Source organism: Ambystoma mexicanum, chromosome 9 (genome assembly GCF_040938575.1).
Source record: "Ambystoma mexicanum isolate Mex_15411 chromosome 9, UKY_AmexF1_1, whole genome shotgun sequence".
Lineage (NCBI taxonomy): Eukaryota > Metazoa > Chordata > Amphibia > Caudata > Ambystomatidae > Ambystoma > Ambystoma mexicanum.
Window position 1 is genome coordinate 181328932 of NC_090931.1, and position 25764 is coordinate 181354695.

At 44.5% G+C, this 25764-nt stretch overlaps 1 protein-coding gene across 1 annotated transcript in view; it reads right to left on the reverse strand.

The window, feature by feature from the left end:
* The window catches only part of ARCN1 (archain 1), a 343782-nt gene that overhangs the window by 291938 nt on the left and 26080 nt on the right, over nt 1-25764 (reverse strand). The window contains exon 2 of the mRNA XM_069614428.1: nt 11058-11321. Coding sequence (XP_069470529.1) covers nt 11058-11321 — 264 coding nt within the window. The remainder of the gene's footprint in view (nt 1-11057; nt 11322-25764) is intronic.

Consider the following 25764-nt stretch of genomic DNA (forward strand, 5'->3'; position numbering starts at 1 on the left):
AGTTCACATTCCCTCTTGAGATAAACCGGACTGCTCAGCTCGCTACCAAAAACTGTGTGGTACAGACTTATACCAAAGGTTGGTTTTGCTTAAACCTGTAGTCATAGTTGTGTGTAATGGTCCCAGACGGTACTGCATGCAAACTTTGCCCAACAGTGCTCCACACAGCTTCCCATCTCTCTCGCCTCTGCTCAGGGACCTGCAACGGATCTCTTCCCAAACCCAAGGACTTTAATCTTCCGATTGCTGCGTGAAACACTTCTGCTGCCTTTCCCCCAGTCCGCTTGCACGGTTTATATAAGACGGGACACTGTCTAACATGTGTGCATTATTTCCGCTATATGGAAAGTTTAGGCCTAACGCTTACGAGTGTTCCTTTGCTTTTCTTGAACCTACGACATTCTATGTGCAAACGAGACAGGTGTTGTCTGTATCCCCTGGTTTTCTGAACTATAGTAACTGGGCTTCCGTTCAGTGAACGGGTAAAGGGTGACAATTGCTTGCACACAACTTCAACCTCCATTATATTAGCTGGGCTTCTGAAGGGGCAACGCATATCACTTGCTTTAAAAAAAAACTGCGTGTGTATTTTGGTGTTTCCTGTCCTCCGACTGCTTATTAGATCCAAATGCTGTAAAAGGCATCTCCTGACTTTGCTATGTGCCGTGGTTAGGTTTCTCTGCTGGAAGAGGAAGCTATGATTTCCTGCTCACCGCCTTTCGCTAAAGCCAGGGAGCAAGTGTATGCGTGTGTGTTTCATTACAAACGCGTGCGTTAATCATTCAAGGAACTATATTATCTGAAGCAAGTGTCGGCTTTTGTCCTTGGTCACCAGCCCTTGCATTATGTGGAAGCGTGTGCTTTGTATTCAAACATTTGTAGTCTCTTGCTGTTGCTACTGTTTCATCAGTAAAGCCACCTGATCTATGACCAACTGTTTTAGCAGGCTCGTTGATTATCCATAATACATAACAGATGGGCCACCATAGGTAAGCAGTGGCGCACATGGCTTGTGGGAGACTGGAGCATTAGTTCACCTTCAGGGAGAAAAATCTGCGGCATAGGGGGCCTAGTGCTGGTGGAGACGGGAGGCGGCAGCTGGAAGCTCCCAGCCTGACAAACAAGTAACTGGCAACAACCGTGATAGGGGGTGATCAGCATATTGAGACACTAACAAGTCCTTGACAAAGGAAGGGTCTATAAACACTCGAGATCCACATGTGTGGATCAGCTCTTGCTGGGTGAACACCCATTCCCAGCCACTAGGATTTTATGCCGCCCCCGACATCCAGTGGGAGATATTTAGCATGCGATAAGTGCAGTCAACTGAGATTGGCAGACCTAGGGGCCATGAAGATGTTGTGGAGATCGAGGGGGATGCTCTGTTGCTAGAGGACCTATGTGAAACGACCTCGCTGGCACGGTTTGCAGTATTTGGAGCATGAGAGCAACACACTAGATGAAGAGAACTGCTGGGGTTGTGGACTGTTAAGAACTGGTGTCATTGGGAAGATCAGTAGCACTTCATTCACAACACTGAGGTTGCAGATGTGTTACCTTAGGTGAGCCAGGACACACATTTGAAGGTGTGGATCTTGAAGATCTGAGGGGTCAGGGTGGGGTGGAGGGAGGGGAGTGAAGATCCAAGAACGTCAAAAAATAAGCATCCCAAAATGGATAAATGTGCGCAATATTTTATCAGTACTTGAGGTAGCATGAGGAGACCATTGAGAACAGGAAGGGTGCCAGGATACGCAAATTGGAACAGCAGTATTGGCACCAGACAAAAGATACGACAGTTACCTGGGAAATAAGATAATTTTGAGAGGCTACGAGTAGTTGAGCAGGATCGGCAATGGCATTGCTTCAGCAAGCTCTAATCCTCAAAGCAAAAAAAAAAAAATACAAAAAAATAAAAACAAAATAAAACACATTTAAAACTTAACCGAGAAGAGATTTAAGATCCAGTACCGACCTCCAAATAGAAATTAAACACCACGAGAATAGAACATTTGTGGGAACCACCTTCTCACAACTGAAAGCTGAATTATGGAACTCAATCCAAAAAGTAAAATCAGAGACGGCCTAACTCAGGAAATGAATAAAACCAGGCTATTAAAGGTCGCTGAGATAAACAAAGGCCAACTATACAACAACCACTCAAACTAGTGGAGCACACCAACCTCATACAATGCCCGCTTTTGCAAACGGTAATAAGACAAGATAAATACCGGCAGAAAGAAACAATGTAGCTACACATTACCCAGAAACCACCCACCAACCACCCCTTTCTCTTTTCCACACCTCTCACCTACCACACCCTACCAAAGGGCTACCAAAGGGCTACCAAAGGGCTACCAAAGGGCTACCAAAGGGCTACCAAAGGGCTACCAAAGGGCTACCAAAGGGCTACCAAAGGGCTACCAAAGGGCTACCAAAGGGCTACCAAAGGGCTACCAAAGGGCTACCAAAGGGCTACTGAAAAGCCCAGCAATCCACTCAAACCACACATCACCCTCTAGCCAAACCAATAACCTCTGGCAGCAAACAACTTAAAACACTGGATGGTGCCCTTCCTCCAACACAAGCCTCTCACGCAGACACACATTCCTCCTGGCTCTGCAGGCATCGACAGATAGCAGAACATGCATCCCATTTCTCCATCCCCACTAACCAATTCAACCCACCTTACAGAGCCGTGAGAGCGCATGGAGACCATCAAAAAATAGCAGTGGTGCATGGCATAAATCAAATTATATAACAGTCACAAACATTTGAGATGTGGCCAAAGCAATTACTAAACTAAAGGCCCAAGTTAGAGCACTGCAGAAACATGATGGAATGTATGACAAACTATGCATGCGGCAGCTTAAGGCAGAACATCAGGGTGGTCAGAATTGGAGAATATGAATGATACTAGCACAGAGACTTTACTGGAGAAAATTGCAATAAAATTATTGGCTGCTGTTCTCCGCAAAACGGATTCTGGACAACAAACCTTGCATTTTGAGCCAGCCCCATCAAGTATGGCTCTGGGTAGAAAAGAGGGACACAAGAATGAGAGACTCACCCAAAATGCTGAACAAAAGTGGAGTCGCGAAGGGAAAGTTTGCCTGAGCAGATGAAGCCATGGTCACCTGCAGAGGGAGCAACAGACTATGCTATGGATGGAACAGTGCCAGGCAGATAATTACGTGAATCACAGATTATGGGCCTGTGCAGCTAACCAATATGACTCAGGGGCAACTTTTTGCTACTTTACTGAGCTGTTCAAGGATAAGAGAGCGGTCAACATGCGTCGCAAATTCCACTAGACATTCAGGTTCAACAACTTAGTTTACCTATTCACCCTACCAATGGCGATGGATGACAAAAAAAAAGCTAAAAGCACTTGTGTGCATGTCTCCATAAACCAACTTAATTTTTGCAACGTTCTACCACTCACAGGCCTGCCATGCACAATGGGGTGATAATCTGTGCCATAGTAAGATTACAAGTGCTAAATTTGGAGCAACAGTGAGAATTAGGACAGTTCTGACTATGCATCATTATTATGTGGTATTAATACATGGAAGCCACCAAATGAAAGGGAGCCATAAAACTACCTACACAGTGATGTGTACAAGTTTTAGTGGTGGGTCCACTCATTTTACGGAGAAGACGTTTTGCCTTGGATTGCGAGACAATGACCAATACACCGGATATATACACATTTTCTGATGGGGATTGGAGAGTGATGAGCATTGTGGGTAAGATGAAGGGTAACCCCCCCATTGTATTGTAAGCTCATACGGGCCTAATTTTTAAACTACCTTTTTCCTAAACTAACTCTCAGGCTTATGTAATGCATACACTAATGGAATATCCAGGTTAGCAATTGTATCCCAGCTTCCCTCCCCCGTGGCTTTCGCAGACATCATACCAGTAATACTCATGTATGAAGAAGAGTATGAAAAGTGACCACATTGGTCAAACTTCACCCCGGAAAGGATACCAACTGCTAGAGCTCTTACAGGCCGGTTACTACTCAATATAGAGATCACAAAATTCTTATTAAACTCTTTGCAAAAACAAAGCACGGCAATGAGAAAGTTCAGCCCAATCCAGCTTAGTCCCTGGTAGAAAGACACCAATTAATTGGCAAAGGATTTTCCATGTCATAGACCACTTGTGAGATGAGGCCTTGCCAGTTGACTTAGGACAGATAAGGCCTTTGAGTTTGTGGGCAATGTGTAAATAAGTAGGAAACACCAGAACAAAACATTTGGCACCAGGATCAAGAGGTAAGAATAAATTATCGCATACCAGACAGACATGCAGCCAGTATACATGGATAAAGTTATTTGACGAGTGGGAAATCAGTGTCCCCACCCCCAATTACGTGCTTGCTATTCATGTGGAGGGGTCACTGCAGAAAACAAAGCAAAATGATCGCAACTGAGGGAAGGACCAGTGTAGTGTCCCTGTATTAGGACTACTTTGTCATACATGCACGCACTGTTGGGTAGATTTCCACTATTCGTAGAAGAGCTAGCACTGTATGGCCTTATTTGAGGTCTCAAATTTTAATTGGAACAAATCCTGTATGTTTCGTTTGGCTGGTATCATGGAGTGGATAGACCACAAATGGGTCCGGGCATTTGTATTTGAGGAGACATATAGTTAGGGATTAGGATGAAGTATTGGACCAGAATAACTGGATAAGCAGTGAAAAGCCATCAACCTTTTGGGGGGGGTTGTGGGGGGGGCTTGGGGGTTTCTGGGGAGGGAGGGGGAAGCAGGTGACTGCCAGTAATGGGTAGAGTAACCCAAAGCAAAATGGTCAGTTCCAAATGATGCCAACATATAGATCTGCATATTTTCAGTGAGCTTGGCATTCTACTTCCGGCCCTGGAATTTGGAGAGAGGATGACCTGGTCCAAACTGTTGAAGAGTAAGGGATCCCCATTTCTTCAAGACGAGAGGACACTCTGTGGTCAAAGAGGAGCTTGAAGGGACTAAAGCGCTTTCCTTCATGAGCCACTTCCCATTAAAGCATGGTCTCACTGTCGACAACTTCCACCATTCTTTTCAATATTTTGTTGCAGAATACCACCAGAAAATGGTCTGTTCACAAGGCATTCATGAAGTTGGTTCCTGACAACATTTGCAGATGCCAACTATCTGGACCACTGCTACCCAAGAAGCAGTAATGACACTCGAAAGTCACAGCCTTGATTACCTGGTTGCATGGTCCGGGACCATAAAGATTAACCAGTCCATAGGTGGTTCAAGGGCATCAACAATGTCAATTGCTGCCCTTTTAAAGGGGTACTTTCCAAATGGCAGTAATTGTCCTTTTCGGCTGTACCCCAGGACTTAGCCACACAACTGAGAAAACGGACGTCTTGCAGTGCGTCTACCTTGATTCATGTCCAGTGCCTGCAGAAGTGAAGAATCAACTTCATGTTTTCTACACTCCAGAGTGACCTGCCACGAGTACCTGCCGAGTTAACTGGAACGGTCTATGGGGTCAGTGGTGTCGCTAGCCTCCAGTGTGCACATATCTCTGGGCTCACTGCACAGAAACACACCCACTCAAGATTTTGTGCTCCCCCTTCTGACTGAGGCAAGCCCTACCTGAACAGTTTGAGAATGACACAGACTAGAGCAAATAATTCTGTCTCATCCAATCCTATACCAAGCAATTCTGCTAGCTGGTTGGTCCCTCTGGTCAGATACCCCAGCACCCGCAGTGGACCCATACTTGCAAGAGCAGAGTGGTGTACAGTTTCAGGGTTGGCCTGCTGGACTGCAGGTACAACTTGCTTTCTGTATCAGGTTGAGAAAGACATCTTGGAAGCAAAAGTGCACTTCACTGTCCTTTATGGGATTGTGACTAGGGTATTGCAATTATTTGTAAAGCACATTTTACCACATTGGCATGGTATCAACACGCTGTTGATTTTACACGCTCTGGGGCCCGAAGTCCAGTTGTGGAAAATTCAGAGGAGTTTAGAATGCGGGGGAAAATGTGGGAACCTAGACGATTAACCTCCTGCACTTGTGGACAAAAACAAAAATATCAATGTGATACTATACAATAGCAAACAAGTCTGCAGCGCGTGACAGAAAGTGAGTCCCAGTGGCCTACTGGACTCTACAGTAACAAAGTTAGATAGACGCTGTCACACTGCGTTGGCTTGCACACATGTATTAGTGAAGCATACATTTTGCAGGTGCCTAAATGTTCTGAGAAACAGCCAACACTGGTTTCGACCCACCGGGTCTTTATTTAGGCAATGTTACTTCATGTTGTTCCAGAAATAACCATTCTATGTACACCAATTACGACTACAAAACCTTAAACAATCTAGTATGCTGTATAAAAGTAGTATGTTGCCCAAAACTAAGAACATGAAACCCAACCCAGTCAAAATAGAAATTATGATTAACCCTGCTAATATCAGCTCTCACAACAATCACATGGCCTACAGAGATGGGCACTTACATCTGAAGTGGTCATCAATTTAGGAATTCAGACGGACAGTAATCCAACCCTGGAACCACAAATAATAGTTAAGAAGCCGCTTTACTAGATTGAGCCATACCTCGCCTTCCTTCATAGGGACCTTATGAACAAGGCAGTGCATTCTGAATAATCTACTAAAGAAACTACAACAAACCCAGAAAACAGCTGGAGGGTTGCTACGGACACTCAACCGGAGAGATCACATCACACCAGTACCAAGAACATGACACTAGGTATGTGGTGCCCAATTGAAAGGGTACCTCATTTACTACTAACAACTGGGCTGTACACGAGAAAGGGGCATATCAGCTCTTTCCAACATCATAGCCAAACTTGGTAGTAAATTTCAAGGAGAATTAAAACAATCCAGGATCACCCCATCAAAAACGTTTTTAAATTCTGGCTGTTCACTTCCACGACATCCAGAGATCATGCCAGGTATGTGTACTGAACCAATTGCAATCCTTCGAGATACAGCACTGGGTTAGCGCCAACAAACTAGCATCAGGACGGCTCAGGGCAGGTTAACCACCGAGAACAACTGCCCTCCAACTCAAATATCACACCGTTACATTTCAAAAAGTTTCTCTATGGCTCACATCTGGACAGAAGGTGCTGGATTCCTTGGTAGAAACACACCCATCTTTATTCACATATTTACTGTGTTTCAGTTACTCTTCTTGTATGAAGAGTATCAAGGAGCACACAACTGCCATCATCCGGCATACAGCTGAGCAACTAACATTCAGAACGCTCACACATTATTCATCCAACATTCACTCAGCTGCCAATCACCCACATTCATCAACCGCATGGAAGTCCTCAAAGTAGTCTATTCATGGAGGTCTCCCAGTGCAGAAGACAGCAGTGGGTTTATCCCACTTCAGGCTGTTACTCACTGCCATCTCACTTCACTATGACTTGGGTCTTCACTGTCTGCTCCTGGACACATTGCCCAGTAATACACTAAGTGGATTTTGAAACACGCACTGCACGCTTTCAAGTGCCATGGATACCAGCCCACTTGAAGGCGTGTCAATTTCTTCCACCAACAGAACGTGCACCACTTTTAGGACATTGGTACAGCCACCAGATAGTATGCTCCAAATGCGTATTATGGCATACACAAAGTGTTCCCCACATGAACATTCCAAAAATTCTACTTTGCACCACATGAATACAAACTAAGCTACACAGCATTTCAATACCCATCACCCAACAGTCATCAGAACTCTACCTCCTCTACCATGTATTAATGGTCCAGCCAACAACCACCGAACTATAAGCACAAGGCCATCTCTGGATACAGCTACCTTTAGTGCTCTGGACATAAGCCACCTAGAAAAGGACTGGCACACAGTACCAAGCTACTTCCTAACTGCACAAAAGCAACACATTTCCAAAGCTATTGTACGTTTTACTGATGTTTCTACTTTCCATAACCAGCCCTCTATCGTGCAAAAAGCAACAAAGTGCGGTACAAAACCCCATAACATGGCAACTGACATGAAATGGACCCGGTTTACATTATATATGTGCAAAATGGCAAAAATGTAAACGTCAAACTACATCACAATCATATACTTGAAAGGCATATTAGCCTTCGTGTTCCATATGAAGCCCAAGAACAAAAAAATAAAGATCTTACAAACACCATCATTACTTGAGCAGTAACCCAAACAATCTGCAAAAGGACTTACCATTTTTGTAGAGCATTGGTTTCAGAAGGAACAGCTAGCATATAGCAGAGGACAATAAAACACAGGGTCCAAAATTGCTGGAAACTATTAAGCTCATGCTTGTAGCCTAGAAGAGATGGTTAAACGGACACCAACAGCCATTTCAACCTCATCAGGCCAACTACAGGCATACAAACCTATCTGATCTGGGAACATGCACAAAAGGCACATTCAAACACTTCTAGGAAGGGAACAAAATAGTCAAAGCATAAGCAGTAATGTTATGTTATCAGTTCTTCTACTGCACACCTTCGCGACTTGTGTGGTTCCTTGGCACTCCGGCGGCTCTGTAAAGCAAGGGGGTGGAGGAGGCGGGGAGTTAACAGGACTCTGCAGGAAAAAGGAGCAAGAGAGCTGTGATGTGCTGTTGGCAGCTCCAGTTCGATTGACACCATTCACTGAGCGTGGGTGTGTTTCTGGTGGTAGCCGTCATGTACTGCTGTGCGAGGCTAACTGGTTTGTTTCGTTGTTGTGGGGAAGTGCATAAGGTTTGCTGTACTGTAGAGGTATGGTTGTGTTTATTTAGGAGTTTGAGAGGTATATGCAGAAGGAGGAGTTTATTTTTTAGTAGGAATGGTTAGTGGCAGTGCCTTATCCTGCACTGTTTTGATAGACTGTTGCACGCATCCCTTCCGCTGTCGTGTATTCCGGTGTGATACACTTTCCCTTCCTATGATGTAGGAAGAATAGTGGGTCCTCAAAGGGCTGCATCTTCTCCCTTCAGTATATTTACAGTGTGCTGCAATTACCACCCCGCGGGTTCCTAGAGGTTGGGATGTGTTCCCCATGTCCTGTGGTCCATCAGTTTAGATCTGTGCGTCTCTCTCCCCCCTTTTTAACTAAGGCTTTCTCTCAGTGATCCAATTAAGTCGGATCCATCCCCCCCTGCCCTCCTCTATAGGGAAGGTTACACCTAGGACTCCTTCCGATTCAGACCGCTCTCCTCTTCTGTCTTTCACAGTCTTGTGCTCATTTCATGGTGAGACTAGGTTCATTCGTTCTCATCCCATTCAGATTTGAAGAGCCAGGTTTTTAGACAGGTTTCTGAATTTTAGGTGGTCCGTCAAAGTTCTGATGTCTTTGGGGAAGGGAGTTACAAAGTTTTACGGCCAAGCAGGAGAATGCTGATCCACCAAGTTTCTTTCTCGTGTACAGTAGGTTCTAGGCAGATGTCGTCGCTGGATCCGAGTGTTCTAGTCAGCTTGTAGATTTTCTTTTATAGACATTCCACTCCTAGGCCGTGGATTGCTCTGTATCTTATGCACACAGTTTTGAAGGAGATTTGTTTTTTGACCGGAGCCAATGTAGCATCCTTGGCGCCGGAGTGATGTGGTTCCTTTGTGAGAGTTTGAGAATAAGTCTGGCAGCTGAGTTGTGCATACATTGCAGTTTCTTCAATAAATCTCCCATTCCTAGGTATAAACTGTTGGCACAGTCTATCCTGGACACTGAGGGAGATGACCAGTGTTTTGTGCGTGAAGGAGAGGAAGGGTAGAATATCTTTTGATCGTGTCTAGATGTAAGCTTTTCTTAATTACTGTATTTACTTGCGGTTCTAGGGTTAACCCTTTGCCCATTAGGACTCCAAGGTCCTTGACAAATTTTGGATGATGTGGGTGTTCCCAGTTCTGTGGGCCATGGGATGTACTGGTTGCATCCATGGTTGTTGGATGTAATCACGATTTCCATTTTGTCTGGGTTGAGTTTGAGGTGGTTAGCATTCATCCATTGGTGGAGTTCTTAGAGACAGTCCATTAACGGTATGTTCTCTTCTTGTTCATTGCTTAATATTTGGGTATAGTCTGCATAGTTGTAGCAGGTGAAGCTGTGCCTTTTGAGGAGGTCGATTAGTGGCGTCAGACGCCAAGAGGAGCAGGGACCGCGATGATCCTTGCGTTACTCCAGGTTGGTGTGCCGCAGTGTGGATTTTAATGGTTTAATCCATATAGTTTATTCTTTCAGTGATCCCCATTTCTTCTAATCTGAGGATTTTATGGTTGACTGGGTCAAATGCTGCAGAGAGGTTGAGTAGTTATTGCTGAGTTAATGTTGGAGTCTGCCTTGGTTTTAAGGTCTTCCCATATACAGAGAAGTGCTGTCTACGTCCCTCTCATGGGGACGAAGCCAACTTGTGTCTGGTCCAGTAGTAGTTGGTTTTCTACATATTTCGCTGTATGTTCGTAGACTTAGGTTTGTAGTAGTTTTGCTGGATAGGGAATATTTGAGATCGGTCTGTAGCTTGAGAGGTCTTCCACATGTTTTCTTGATGCAAGCAGATTTTAATGCCTGCAGTACTCTCCCCATTGAGCGTGATGGGTTGAAGAGGTTTAGGTAGCATTCCAATGGCATGCCGTGTGCAGAGGGTCCGTAGAAGGAGACTGCCTGGTTGTTTTTTCTCACCGGTTTGAGGAGTTTTTCCTCTTGACATTTGTGAAACTGTTCCGCTTGTTTGGTTGTCCTGAGATATGTAGGGGAGGTTGCATGGTCTGGTTGATTGGTCTACTTTGTATGATCCAGTGCATGTTGATTTTATTCTTAAAGTGATCTGCAGGATCATTGCATAGTAACAAGAGGTTTTAGTTTGCACATTATGCCAGATTTGAAAATGTTCTATACTACTAAAGCCTCATTCCTTGGGGGGGGGAGATCAGGGGGGAGAGCTCCTGCACAATGAACAATGTCCGATACTAGAGTGCTACTTTTTTTGGCACATGAAATCTTTGATTTCAATCCCTGCAAAAGAATAATTACTTTCGATAGACAAGAAGGGCCATCAGGGATACATCCCTCATAACAAAATCCCTTACCACTCTGGAGAAAAGCCGCAAGGTCTCAAGGTCTTCTAGGATGTTGCTGTTCTTTGTGGTGATAAGCACCATGTAGAGCTTCTCCAGTGGCTGGTACACATAGCGCACACTCTCAGTTTCCACAAAGGTGTGTTGCTTCCCAGTGTTCATCAGCTTGGGGAAGGCGGCCAAGAGGCCCTCAATGCGAGTTCGCGTCATCTCCACAAACTGACGCGAGACGATGGCCTTGCCCGCCTTTGTGCACACGGCAGCTGCCAACAGCACCTGGGGAGAGGCAATACGTTAGAAACCAGCATACTCTATTGGAAAACAGCTACCCTAATATAATTCTGGATGCTACATGTAAATAAGTGGGCCCCAGAAAAACAATATGAAGTAATTTCAGACTGACAATGAGATTATACAACCAATGTTCAATGCTAAAATTAATACATGGTTAAATAAAGTACAATCGATGTAGCCATACCCCTGGAGCATTTATTAGTATAAACCCTGCTGCACTCAGCTATTGGAGAGATGTGCAGTACACCACCATGCTTGCCTATGTTCTATATCCTACCATCATGTTTTCTAACAGCATTTTTCTGTACAAGGAAAATATAACTCCTTAGTGGCTGCCTACAAACCACACTAACATCTGCTTTTCTCTCGTGTGTGCTCGATACTTGCTGAAAGCCAGATCATCCCACCTCTCCAATCAACCTCTGAATAAACTATGTTGGTGAGATCGTGTACGAAACTAGATCTGCCATCAACATCTGTTTCACTCTGCCAATAATTGCAGCCAATAGGTGCCTTAAAGACTCCCATCAACGTTCTGGTAAATCCATCTCAACATAGCCATTACTTACTGAATGATAGGGTTTTATTTAACTCTACATAACCTCGTCTATCTCCCTTGAAGTTGATACTAACCCTTTACCTGTGAGAATGTTGTAAATTGTTCCCCATTAAATGACATCCAATAGCTAAACTGTAAAACTGTTATATATGGTTTACACTTCCTCCTTAAGTTTGCTCCTTTATGCCCAAGTGGTAGCATTCCAAAAACACACACATTTTCTGATTTGTATTGGGCACAAAACATGTGACCAAGGGCTCAGTGACAGGTAAATACAACACGTTTCCTACAGTACAGTAAAGAGACAATAGGTTAACCAAACGTCATTCAGAGCAGTTGCAATTAATCCCTCATCGAAAATGAAAAGCACTGTGTGACATAGGTGGAAAAAACGATTAGAATTAGGGAATATGGAGTTGGAAAACACCACAATGAGGTCAGACATTTGGCAGGTACCAAAACAAAGTGTTCCTTCGAAGTAACACTACAACATATGTTTGGGATATTTCTTCTCTGTGAAAGATAGTGAGCTAAAGACTCTGGGTAAGTCTCTCGTAACCAGGACTAATGTCTGGCAGAGGGTCTCCCAGGACCCCCCTTGTTAAATCTGCATATTTAAGTAACTTTGGGTCTCACCCTAAGTTACTAGGGGAATCCAGACGTGGACCCCTTGCTCACTATTCTTAGAGAGGCACAGATCCACCCTACTGATGAGGTCCAACCAGACCGAAACACGTGTCTGGGGTTTCTGTTGGTACTCTTGTTCAGAGGAGAATTGCCTCGCATTTCGGTGCTGGACTGCCCCAGGGCAGGACAAAGACTGATATGTTTGGGATATTTCTTCTCTGTGAAAGATAGTGAGCTAAAGACTCTGGGTAAGTCTCTCGTAACCAGGACTAATGTCTGGCAGAGGGACTCCCAGGACCCCCCTTGTTAAATCTGCATATTTAAGTAACTTTGGGTCTCACCCTAAGTTACTAGGGGAATCCAGACGTGGACCCCTTGCTCACTATTCTTAGAGAGGCACAGATCCACCCTACTGATGAGGTCCAACCAGACCGAAACACGTGTCTGGGGTTTCTGTTGGTACTCTTGTTCAGAGGAGAATTGCCTCGCATTTCGGTGCTGGACTGCCCCAGGGCAGGACAAAGACTGATATGTTTGGGATATTTCTTCTCTGTGAAAGATAGTGAGCTAAAGACTCTCGGTAAGTCTCTCGTAACCAGGACTAATGTCTGGCAGAGGGACTCCCAGGACCCCCCCTTGTTAAATCTACAAAAGTGGACACATCAGGACCAGAAAGGAGATTAACTGGGTAACAAGGAAGAATGGGGAAACAGAACCTGACGCAGAAACAATTGAAGGTGCCACATACATTCTAGTAAGCTCCACGGGCGTTCCTGCACTTTCTATGCACACGTCACATCTAGTTTGATTTCCTTACCCTCAAAATCTTTCTTTGCATCAAATAAGGGTTGCTTACCAACATCTTACTTTCAAAGCAATTTTTAGTGCAGGAGAAAACTCACTCCATGAACTATTAAGGGCCAGACATCTGGGTAACTATCAATCAACAATTAATCCATAATGCTTCAGGAACACACATAGGATAGTCCTTATCTGACAATTCCACTGCGCTATTTCTACCAGGGTTCAATACAGGTGATGGGCTATTTTTTTTGTTGGGTCAATATTCAGATCTTATGCGAGTTCTGGAAATGCACATTCAGCACTGTGTTCAGTCTTTCAAACAGATCTGTGCAAACAGCCTCTAATTGAAACGAAAGACTTCGAAATATAGCAGGCAATGATGAGCCCAAAACAATGTTACGATCCCAGCCTTAATAGACAAGAAATGCATTCAATGTTGCTCTAGTATTGGTAGTGCCGAGTTTCCCCACAAAGAAACATCTCTATGCTTGATGAAACTATCGCCGTCACCAACTGCACACTTGTAATGAATGACGTGTCACCGGGGGAGCTTACCACATTTATCCATGGACCGAATACCTGCAGCCGCCTAGACTAGGTCTCCCCACGCCAAAACCCAGACATGCCATTCAAGCAGACACTAAAGAACACACATATCGGTACTTAATCGTAGGAGATCATCTTCTACACGTCTCATAAGAACCTGCAGAGAACTTCCCCCTTGTGTTCCCCATCCCACAGAAACTCCCTGAACCTTTTCTCTATCGACTTAAGACACTGAGATGAAGGAAACTGTGCCACGAAAAAAAAAAAGAAAGGATACCAAAAATGTCAATAAACTCATGGTATTCTCGGCAAAAGTATTTTAAATACTGTTAACTTTGCTCTAGAAAGGGAAAGCTTGATACATGTTTTTCACAGTCAGGCCTACACGTATCCGTAACCAAACTTACTTTTTTACTGGGAAATATTCATACTAGCTTTTTGACTTGCAACTTTGCTACCCAAAGGCTAGGTAAAGCACTTCTTTGCCCATTTGATATTTAGGTTGTAAACAGTGCCTTGTGACAAGACATTGAAGTTTGTAAGAGGTGTTATGTTTAAAATTTGCTTTGAAGTACGAAATGCTTTGAAATATGTCAAGCAGTTAAACGGAGCCCGAGCAGATGTCTCGCGGGATCACAACAGAACCAGAAGGCCAACCAATCAAAAACTGTATGCAATCTTTATAAATCCTTAAACCAAATTCCCTGGATAAGCTATCCAAAGAAACAAAAGACAAAACAAAATCAGAAAGAGAAAATGGCAAAATTACGCAAAAAAATTAATTGGCAGCCCATCATGACTTTTCCTAATCTCAACTATTATTGTGGTATCAACATAGACCGGGTTCTCTCAACAGACCCTCCCCCCTCTCTTCCCCCCCCCCCCACCGGCATGCCCACCTCTACCTCCAGATTTAGATAGATTTTATACGCTGGAGATCTCAAAGCACAGACCTTTGGCTTTGCCTCAGCAGAAATATGAATTGAACAGTAGGCTGAAGAAGCGACAGCCTACCCACTCTGCCAAACATCGCAAAAGGGATGCCTGGTGCAGGAGAAGACTCTCCACCTTCGGAGTCGGTTAGAAAATGAAATGCACTCCTTAAGAAACAGGAACGCTGATGGGTATGCTGCCTGTCTTTACAACTCGTTTGCAAACATCAAATCCAGAATGCTTTCCCCAGCTTCAGTTTTGTGATTTTGCTTAAAAAATAAAGCCTTCCCTCTCCTGAATGCATTAAATACATATTTAAAAATAGTCTCTGAAAGAGTCAGCATTTTCCTAAATAAACAGCATGAGTGCAGAAGTTGTCCCCCCGCAAGAAACTATTCCTTCTCCAAAAATCTTGGACCACACAAATCCACAAAGGTCCAGCTCAAGCAAAATATGAACAGGATAGGTTACCATAGTATTTGTATCGCATCATACTCGTGTTTCAATCCCTCAGCAATACTCGATTCCGTGATCATACGCAGAGAGTTGCAGACATCAAAAGTGAGCCAACTGGGAGTAAGGGCTGTGTGGGTTATTAAAAAGGTGCAATGCCTAGTGGAAGCGTTTGAAACATGACAAGGATACACCAAGTTCAGCATGGATTTTAAAGTTTTAAAAAAATCGCTACTGACCTAGTGGCCAGAGACAGGCACTACCGCCATCAATCTTGAGTCCTGGTCCATGTCAAAGTAATCTCTCAAAAACAGCGATGCACCAGACATCACTGAAAGGATCCAGAAAATAGTCTCCACCAGAGTTGGGGGGAATAGAGGTATCCGAAAATCAAAAAGGTGTGCTCTTCAAGCACACTTCTGCAAGAACAAAGTGACCTTCCTTGGGTACAATAGTACAGCTTCCAGAACATCACAAATAGTATAGCATAGGAGTCTCCCCACAATCCCGGGACTTAATATGGAAGCAGCTCAATAATAAAAGGACTCTTTAATGGGAATATATTGCACATCTTTGGGAAGCAAAAGAAAAAAATGCAATTCGCTTCAAAATCGGGTCTCCATTATCCTGTAACATAAAAGGGATAGACAGTCCAGTGATTACATGCAAATCTTTACCCATTGCGGCTGATTGGTGTATTAGTGAAAACTTTCAAGCAGTCAAACGGCACTAAGCTACAAGCACCAGAAAGAGGGTTCTTTGTATAGAACTGCAACTTAAAGATAACCAAAATGACCATCAATGCATACTATATAGAATAGAATGGGAAAATGTATTTGGCGGTAATGGTTGAGGCAGTGGGCATAAACAGCTGAAAAGCCAGAGCTTAGTGCCATTACCAGCCACATACACTCCGTTCCCCACTGCAGCCACTGATGCTAGGAGCACCATGGCATGTCGCTCAGGGAAGGTTCGACCAAGCTAAGACTGTTGGCATGGAGACAATAGTTGTTTATTTCGAGCAAGTCCCTTCTCTCTTCACAGAAAAACCAACAAAAAAAAAAGTGGTGGTGGAGGAGTATGGGCTGGTGAGGGTCCCAGGAGTCTAAAGAGCAATGAGAGGTGGGCTTCTGCAGAGACTAGACGAGTGGAAGGAAGACCGCTCTGGTGAGACTGTTGCTGCCCCTATATGCTAGGTGTTCATCAGCATATTCCTCCTAGAGTTGGAAGGAATGGCTGGCACCCTCATGCAGGCTGCTATATTACGTCTTTGTGGGTGCTCTCCACATTATCATAACGCAAACAATGAGGCATTTGGTTTCTGCAAATGTAACCAGTCGTGGAGTTATTGAAATAAGTTTAATCACACCAAGATCGGGAATAAAGTTTAGTTTATTTGTATAACGCACCAAGCCCGTGGGCATCTGGGCACATTACTTGCATATCAAGTTGCAGTTACGGTGAAAGAAGAAAGGCATGTTAAAAATGTTACAAGTAGTATACAAAACGAGTCAAGGAAAAGTACAGCAAATTACATAAACATTTGTGAACATGACATTCTAAGCAAATAAGAGTTGTAGTTGATGGAAAATGACAAATTCACACAGCATTTTAGTATAGTTAGCTAGATTATATTCTAAGCATTGGAGCCATTCAAGTGCCAAACACTTCCTCCCCTTTAGAATAATCTAGGGAGAAAGCTTCATACTACTTAATCCAAACTGACCAGCTCTACTAAGTGCTTTGACATGAGCAAATTATGGCAGTCAGCTAACCGCCTTGCAGGTGGCCTCTTCAACAAATAAACTATTTTGCAGCATAATCAGCACCAGTATCTATTGAGACATTTGTCACTTTAATCAGTTACCTACTGCGGACAAGACAAGTGAAAGCATATGTTCTATAGTGCTTGGCTCACTCCGTTTATTCAGAAAGGTTTCTTGCGTGGGATATAGGTGTGCTGAAGAGGTCTTCTACCTGGAAATGAAATGAGGTAAAGGGAGCAGAGGGGAAAATCTGCTGGTTGGAATCGATGCACCTCAGTGAGGTAGCTAAGTGATGTGAGGAGGCAGGACGTTATTCAAGTAAGAACAAATGAAGCAGTGTAGCAAGAGTAGTCTGTTTGGCCATGACATAACCACTAACTGAGTAATGACAACGATAATCCGCAGTGCATCAAGCAGACATCGAAGACCCTGAAAAGACATCGACCCCAGGGATACAGAATATAACTATCAGTGAGGCGACACCAGGCAAACAAATACGGCTGGCAATCTATGTAGTGTGATGGAGACAACGGAATTGGAGAGGGGATTGAGAGCATAACAGGGCAGGAGAGGGATAGAACTGGAATATTTTGGGCATAAAAGCAAAACCTCAATCTAACCCAAAGGGCGGCAAAATAATTGTCCAAAAGAAAGGAGAGACTAGGAACTGGCACAACACAAGTTAATAGTTGTTGACCAATCAAATTGCATTCATAAATCTTTGAATTTGGCTACATTGACCAGAGTGGAGGCTTGTGGGCCACCACTCTGGTGGGGTGGCACACAGACTCTTCTAGTGGTCCTGGGCAACCATGGCCAAACCGTGTTCATCAATTTTTGTGGACCCCAGTGGTCTGCAATATGCCACTTTGAAATATATCCCTTTCATACACTTCTTCATGGAGCCCTGTCCTGCATTCCCTAGACATGTGCCTGCAAACCCAGACCCCAACTAGCTAGTGGGATACACAAAAGATAGCATGTCCATGAATTGCACCAGGCGGACCCAGATATGACGAATTAGTTTTGGCCACTTTTGGGCATATTTTAAAAAGTCTCTGGACCGATCCTCTCGAAATTTGCTATGGGGCACTTTATGAACCAGGTGCCCACTGCTCGTGATGGTTTGGCGCAAATATAGCCAGTGTTTCAGCCTGTAAGGAATAGCACTTTGGTCTGGGGTAAATGAAAGAAAGTTTGGCATAGCTACAGGGTTAATGTTTCTCTGTGTGTATACATATATTCATGTCCTATATCCGCTCATAACAGAAGTCAAATACTTTCTCTATACACCCCTTCATGGGACCTGCGATGTCCAGTTCCTAAAAACTTCCCTCAAGCAAGCAGATATCCAAATCTTTTCTGAAGGGTGGTATTCTCAGTTGGAGACCCCATCCACTGACTGTCTTCCCAATTGGCCAACAACCTCACTACTGCGATCATTACCTCGGTGCTCGCCCCACCTGAATTCTATTTACCAGCTCTTGAGTATGTGATTTCCCTCTCCGTTTGCCATTCCCCAACCCCCCCCAACCCCTTCAGTATTTTCTTTTCTTAAACTTTAGTCCATGCTTTTCTCTCTCATGTGTTCCCTCTCCCTCCTCAGGCCCTTTTCTTCCTGGTCTTTCCCCCTCCCTCAATTGGACACCAACCTCATTACCCTTGTCCCAACTGCCCAATTCAGCCCCCTCGGCCAAGGGCCTGGGGCAAAAGGCAGCTCCAACAGAAGCAGCTACAGATTGTATCTGCCGGAGAAGCAGAAGCCGGCAGCCATCACCCAGTAGTGATCAACTAGATAAGTGTGATGCAGTCAAGGGGGGTGACAGCAATCACTGCACCCCACTAAACTGAGCCATCTCATTTATTATTTGCCATTTCAATGGTAGCCCAAATGATATAGCAGTCATATCTCACACTTATGGCATTATGTTAGCTAGCCATCCTGAATAATTCCTTTAACTACCCCACCTATCTCAACCTAATTTCCTAACCCTCCAGGCACACAGCTTATCAACGCCCATCAGCCAAATTCATCAATCACCTCAAATCTACAAGTTAGTCATTTTTTTAACCAGTCTCTTCTAGACAGAATTGTGTAGGTAATCTAGCCTCACATCTACATAGAATTGTGTAGATTGGCATGCGTCACATCTAGATAGGGATGCCACTACCCAACCCTACTAAAAATGTCATCCTCTGCCTACACCCCTCAAACTCCAACTAAAACATTCATATCTCTAAAGCACAACAAGCCACATGCACTTCACCAGACTGCAACAACAAAAACCATACAATCGGCTCGCACAACAGCACATGACAGCTACCAACTGAAAAGCACACCCAAGCTCAGCAAACTGTCAACCGAGGCTACCACCAGCACATCACAGCTCTTATCCCGATCGGTCCTACTAACCCATCCAATCCTATTCTCGTCCCTTTCAGATCCGGCAGTGATAAAATATCCTTTAACCTTAGCAATTGTATTCTTAGGGAGACTGTCACAGACTGCTTAAATATTACTTTTAGAAATACTATTTTACAAGATGTAGGTTTTGATACCTTTTATTAGACCAACTGAAAATACTATGCAAAGATGGAAACAAAGCATTTGCTTTGCAGAGTGTAAAATTTGGGAAACTGATCACAACAGGGGTCGAAATTAGAATGTATGGAGCAGTGGCTGGATGTAGCACCGGGTGTCGGGATTTTCCTCTGACCAGGAGTCAATCATGATGGACCAGGAGGTGGATTGCCTAAAGAAACTGTGGCATGCATCCAAAAATACACACACCTTGCATCCCCTTTCTAGTGCTGTTTTGCTCTGCCTTGTACTTCATTGCAGTTTCTGTTGAATCTGGTCTTTTGTTGCTTTACATAGCTTCATTTTCTATTTTTTTTAAGCTCTCTTTAAATTGCATTCCCTGTTATCTCTTGCATTTCTTTTTCTGCCAGTTCTTCCATCTTGCTGCTCTCTCTTTACCCATCTTTTGCCACTAGATCTTTTACTGCATTATTGTCACAAAATTCTCCTTCCTGCTGCCACCTCTGTGAGGCAACCTTGCTCCCTCTCAGATGTTGCTGCAGAATGAGGCGCTAGCTCATAGCAAGCAGCAAACATAGCTTGCAAATAAGATGCAGCAATAACTAAGTGGTCAGTACATATGATCATTCATACTTTACATGTCTTCTAGAGGTTTACTAATGCAAATTTCCAGACACGCCATTTTAAAGTCAGATGGGTATATTTGTGTGGACCAGTAGGTTTGGGGAGCCAAAGTAGGTGCTGGTAGCTGTTGGTGTCAATCTCATTAGGGTCTTCAAACGCCTATTGGGGAGCTAAATAGCTCCAAGAAATTTCGAAGCCGGTCACAATTCCAGCAAAACAGGACTAATGCAGAGAGAGAGCGTTTGCAATGGAATCGCAGCATCTTCTCAAAGTTAAGTTGATCTCTGATTTGTGAAGCGGATACGAAGTTGTATTCCTACACAGACTGAGACTGATCATTCACCATATAAACCCAGAAGAGCTTTTTCTTCAGCTCTCTCACACACACCGCCTCACTAATAGGTGCTCCCCAATACTTCACCTGCATGGCACCTTTTAAGAAACCTGGAGACCAACAAACATTTCTTTACAATCAGCTTGCTAGATAACAGTCAAAGTGTAAAAGTGACACGGATGCACCCTTCCCAAAAATATAGCATCTACCATACCTGAGTGTACTACATATGCCACATAGTAAAAAAGACCTTCTCTACTGCCATCTTCACACAGATTCACTGACTAGGTCAAAACCAATTTATAAAATGGCACATGATTGACGCTAGTTCGTTGGGTATAGTGCCAATTGTATAACCTGTTCATATGAGTTTTGCTTTCGATCTTTGAAAAGAAAACGTTCCTTTGCTGCTTCGGTCCGTACACACTATGAAAGCTAAGACCAGCCTGCTAGAAATAGTGTAGGGAGAGGGGACTGTTCCACTTTGCAACATAATGGGAGAGCAAGAGTCCCCAAAGGCACTATCTGCCACTCACTACAGTAAGAAGCAAACATAGGCAATGGATTATCACTGTAACGGAACTTGATGCAGCTTCAGAACGCTAGTTTAAAGTAGACATAGACTAATGGTTGTTCCACAGTCGGATGCGCTGTCATATTACTTTCAACATGGTCATGTTTTTTAATTAAAATATTTCTTTAATTCAATTCAATGGAGCTTTGCCTTGAGAAAGACCTGTGAGGTCGAAACACGTGTTGGCATTTGACTCTGCAGATTTTGCAGATATTTGAACTTGACCTTGAATTGAATTAAAGAAATATTTTAATTAAAAAACATGACCATGTTGAAAGTAATATGACAGCGCATCCGACTGTGGAACAACCATTAGTCTATGTGTTCTGATAAGTGGAAAAGAGGTGTACACCTGTTCCCACGGGTGCTGCAGTCTCCCCTTTTAGGGCAACTAATTTATCGGTTTTGTTGAATCATATTAGCTCAAGCGCTTCCGCATACCTGGAACACCTCTCAGGATTAGTCTTAGTTTAAAGTAGACCCTTCTTAATTCAAAGCTAGTCGTTTTAATTATTAAAGCAAAAAAGCAGGCAAGCATTTCAAAGTTCACACCATTATTAAGAGCAATAAGTGGGACTGCTATACCCGGGAACGCCCACTCCTTCACAGAGACTTTGGCAAAATTATCCCCAACTGAATCAGAGCGGCTTTGCTATTGCCAGCCGAGAGACTGGATCACAGGCAAGGAAGTAGGACGAGCCGGAACTAGGGATCCCACAGATCTTGATTTGATCAGCGACTTGCCAGGAACACACAAAGCCACCAGCATCTATAGGCTGCTGGACAGATCTGACGCAGAGGAAAAGCCAACATATATATCTTAGTCTGGGAAAAGGGCCTCCAAACAGAATAGAGTCCGGAACGGAATCAGGTAAGGAGCCCGTTATGGCGTTTGTTCTTTGGCAAATATGTCCCTCTCTGTCTAGATCCTCCCTGCAATACTGCTGGACTCTCCAGGATATTTTTCCGACTCCAATGTTGAGCAAGACTGTCTCCCTGCATGTACTTTAGTTTTGTGTTCAAGGGACCCCTCTTAAAAGGGGGGGGGGGGGGGGGGTCAGCGAAAGAAAGATCTCTCCCCCTAATCTTTTTGAACCTCATGCTTTCCTATGGCAGCACCACCGCCATAGGTGGTATGCTGCCAAGGACCCCTAGGGTCCCTATTGCAATGTTTTGGGTTCACTGGGATGCCCCCAAGCTCCCCAGTGCAGGAGTAGTCCCCTTATTGTGAATGGTAGTTTTTAACTCTTTTCAGCACAAGCCATACCCAATGGAGTGATGTAGGGACACTTGTTATACCCTTAACCAGCCCTACAGATAAGGGGTGCATCGGCCACTTACTCCCTAAAACAGCCAAATACTCCCAAAACTACAATTAAAGAGTAAAAATACTCCCACCAAAAAATAGGAAGCAGACATGAAGGACCTTGTGGTGCTTGCTTTCACCCAAACAGCTTCATGGATAAGTTCGGACCAGTAATGCATGTATTATCACAAGAAGAAACTACCATTATTGCCTGACCAGAAGTAAACATGTGCATGAATAACTAGGTGGAAAGAAATAGTTTACTACAAGAACATTTCTGTATTCCAACATCTTTCACTCGCTTAGAAAATACTCCCATTGGGAAATGCACTTACATTTTTACTCCCCCAAAATGATTTTACTGCCAACTTTAAAAAATCTTATCTGGAGCACTGCCCTAAACTTGGTTGAAAGTGACAAAATTGTTAATCCACAACGGTCTGGTGGCAGTTGTTTACTCTACGAGAATGCATTAATCAAGGCTACTGCTGCAGCCGCAATAATGCACGATAGGGGACCATATAATCAAAATGGCTCCCTTTGTCGTTTTAAGTCCCGTTCATTGGGTCCTTTACTTTGTTGGCATTCCTTCCTTCCCAAGCAGGGGAGGGCCCTTTCCTTTAATGCACCTTCGCAGGTTTCTTGCAGAAAGCCTGCTAAGGTTCCCCTTAGTGTGTGCTGGCAGAAGTCGGCACCCAGACCCCAATACACATTCCTCCAGGAAACAGTCTTTTGCTGGGGAAAGATACTGGCTGTGTTTAAGGGCAGCCACCATCAAGTTTGAATGTTGTTTGTGTACATGACCCCCATCCCCTGTTTTGGATACAAGGAGACGAGCTGGACCTAGGAACAAATAGACCACAGGAAAAGAGATCCGAAAACGACAGAGGGACGCCGGAGGACTGCACCAGTGACCAGTAGAAACCACTGCGCCCGCACCTCGACCCTCTGATCGACAGGTAGAGCCTCTGTGAGGTGCCTTCCTCTCCAAGACTGTTAGGACCAAATAGCCTGTCCTGCTTAAGGTTGGATGTTATTTTCCACTGCTGGAGCGTGCACCACTGCACTAGTCCTGTAAGGCCCAAAACCAGTCTGCTTCCGTTGCATGGACTTCCAGCTGTCCTAACAGCTGGAACTCAACACAGACATCTCTGCTGGGACTCTAGAAATCAGCCGTGTTACCCTCCACCATCAAGAAGTGCATGCAGGACGATTGGAGTGATAGCCTCTGTCCCCCTGACCATTTCTGGGGTTAATGCAAGGAGTGCACCCGCAAAGTTCTCTTCAAGGGTCTCCTCGTCGGGGAACCTAATCCACATATCCTTCCTATAGTTGGAGGCCACCAGAGGCTTCTAGAGACGACCAGGGGCTACCGGCCTCAGAACAACAACCAGAATACCCGTCGACATCAACAGTGAGCCTTGCTTCCTCCCACGATTTTCTATCAGCTGGGCCTCTTCCCAACTTTCAGGGGGGGTGGGGGGGCTGACCTTGCTTATATCCATTGTCCTGCCCACCACCCCACAGGGTTTGCATTTGGCACAAAATCTTGCTTACTACAGCACTGTCCGGGGTAGACCCATGGTGGTGGGGTCCGGTCTGTACTTCTGTGGGTCCTCCTCAAAACTCCCAGGGGTGGTAGTTGCTCCCCTTCAAGGTGGACAACCGCCCCCCCCCCCCAACCCCCATCTTCCATTGATTTCTATGGCCTGCATTGACTCAACTTTGTACTGTACCTGCCTGAACTGAGTGTCCTCTTGACTACTCATCTCCACCCCCAGAGCCTCTTAAGACAACTAAAAGAACTTCAGAGACTTGGGGTAGACTACGGCTAGCCTTCTAAAGTTTATCATAGCCTATTGGGCCTACCTGGGAGATTACTTGCTCCCTACTTGGAAAGTTTGCATTAATGGTCCATGTTCTATGCTAAAGTACTTAAAAGTAGTGTGTAATACATACGGGTGACCAACTGAGTTGTATATATGTGCCAACGTATGTTTACCTACCTCATAAGTGTGACCTAGTGTATTATGTGTGGGTCTTTTACTTACCTGTTCCGATAAGTGTTGACTGTACTACACAACAGTGCCCCCTTACTCCTTAGTTCAGCCTTGCAGCATGGTCATGCTACAACAGGGAGTGGCTTTGCTCTGTTGGGGTCGTAAGAAACCGTGCTAACCCTAGGTTGGCTTTTCCAAGTCGTACACCAGATATATACTTTGACAAACCCTCCTAGCAGGACCCACAAAAGCTTGAAATGCATCCCGCACCCCTTCAAAGAAAAGATTATGCTTCGATGGCATCTTCCACTCCAGACCCCTGGCTTCACCATTTGGGTATTCTCCCCTGTGCTGGAGGGGCTGCAGGCAGGTCAGCACCCTGAACACATGTGGTGGTAATCATTCTAAAAATGCTATTGGAAGATTCTGTCCAGGGTTAGGAGCACCACTGGATATGCACTCCTACTAAACCCACTAACACTGGTATAAGAGGACACCGACTGGGGGGTGAGATCTAAGCGCGGACCAGGGTTTATCATCACTCAGCTTCTGGCCATGGTCCAACTAACCCTTGCCCAATCCTGAAAATCCCCCGACAGTTCTATTCAAGATAAGTGGCTCAAGATCTGGAGATCTGAGCGATGGAAAAGATTAGCATCACCCTAAACTGCTTTCTCCACAAATTCTCCAGAACCCGGCACTCCTGTGGGCAACATATTGCAGAGACACGCAGACGCTCCCAATAAACCGGCCCCCATTCTAGCCACTCATCTTCCAGCACAACAGAGCCTAAGCCCTCTAACCTGAACTGAAAGACAATGCTCGACAATCAGTACAAATATCTGCTGCATTGGTCTTTGTTCTGGATCTCAGAAATCAGAAACTATAAATAAAGTGGAGCTTTTTTTTTAAAAAAAAAAAAAAAACACAATACACTACAAGAATAAAACCGATCATGGGGGCGTGGCTAAGGAGACACGTGAGAGGACATGTATTCACTAGGACTCCTGTTGATCCTTGTAACATCCTGATGTAACCGCAAGAATAATGTGCAAACACTTTACAACTCGAGGATCGTGTGTGGGACACCAAGGCATGCCATGATGCAATGTTATGCTGCCTGACACAGGAACTACAGTGGTAGAAGCTCGTGAAGATCCCAAAACACTCGGTTATGGTGAGGAAGATGGCCGCCGCCCGTCGGAAGGAAAAACAACGGACTTGGTGGAACAGAGTACTGGGACGCGACTGAGACGCACTGCAGCGTAGGCAGAGATGGCATATGGTGTCGCCCGGGTGCGCAGAACTAGGAGCTAGGAGCTCAGCAGCCGCACGGCTCGTGTTGGTGACACAGTAA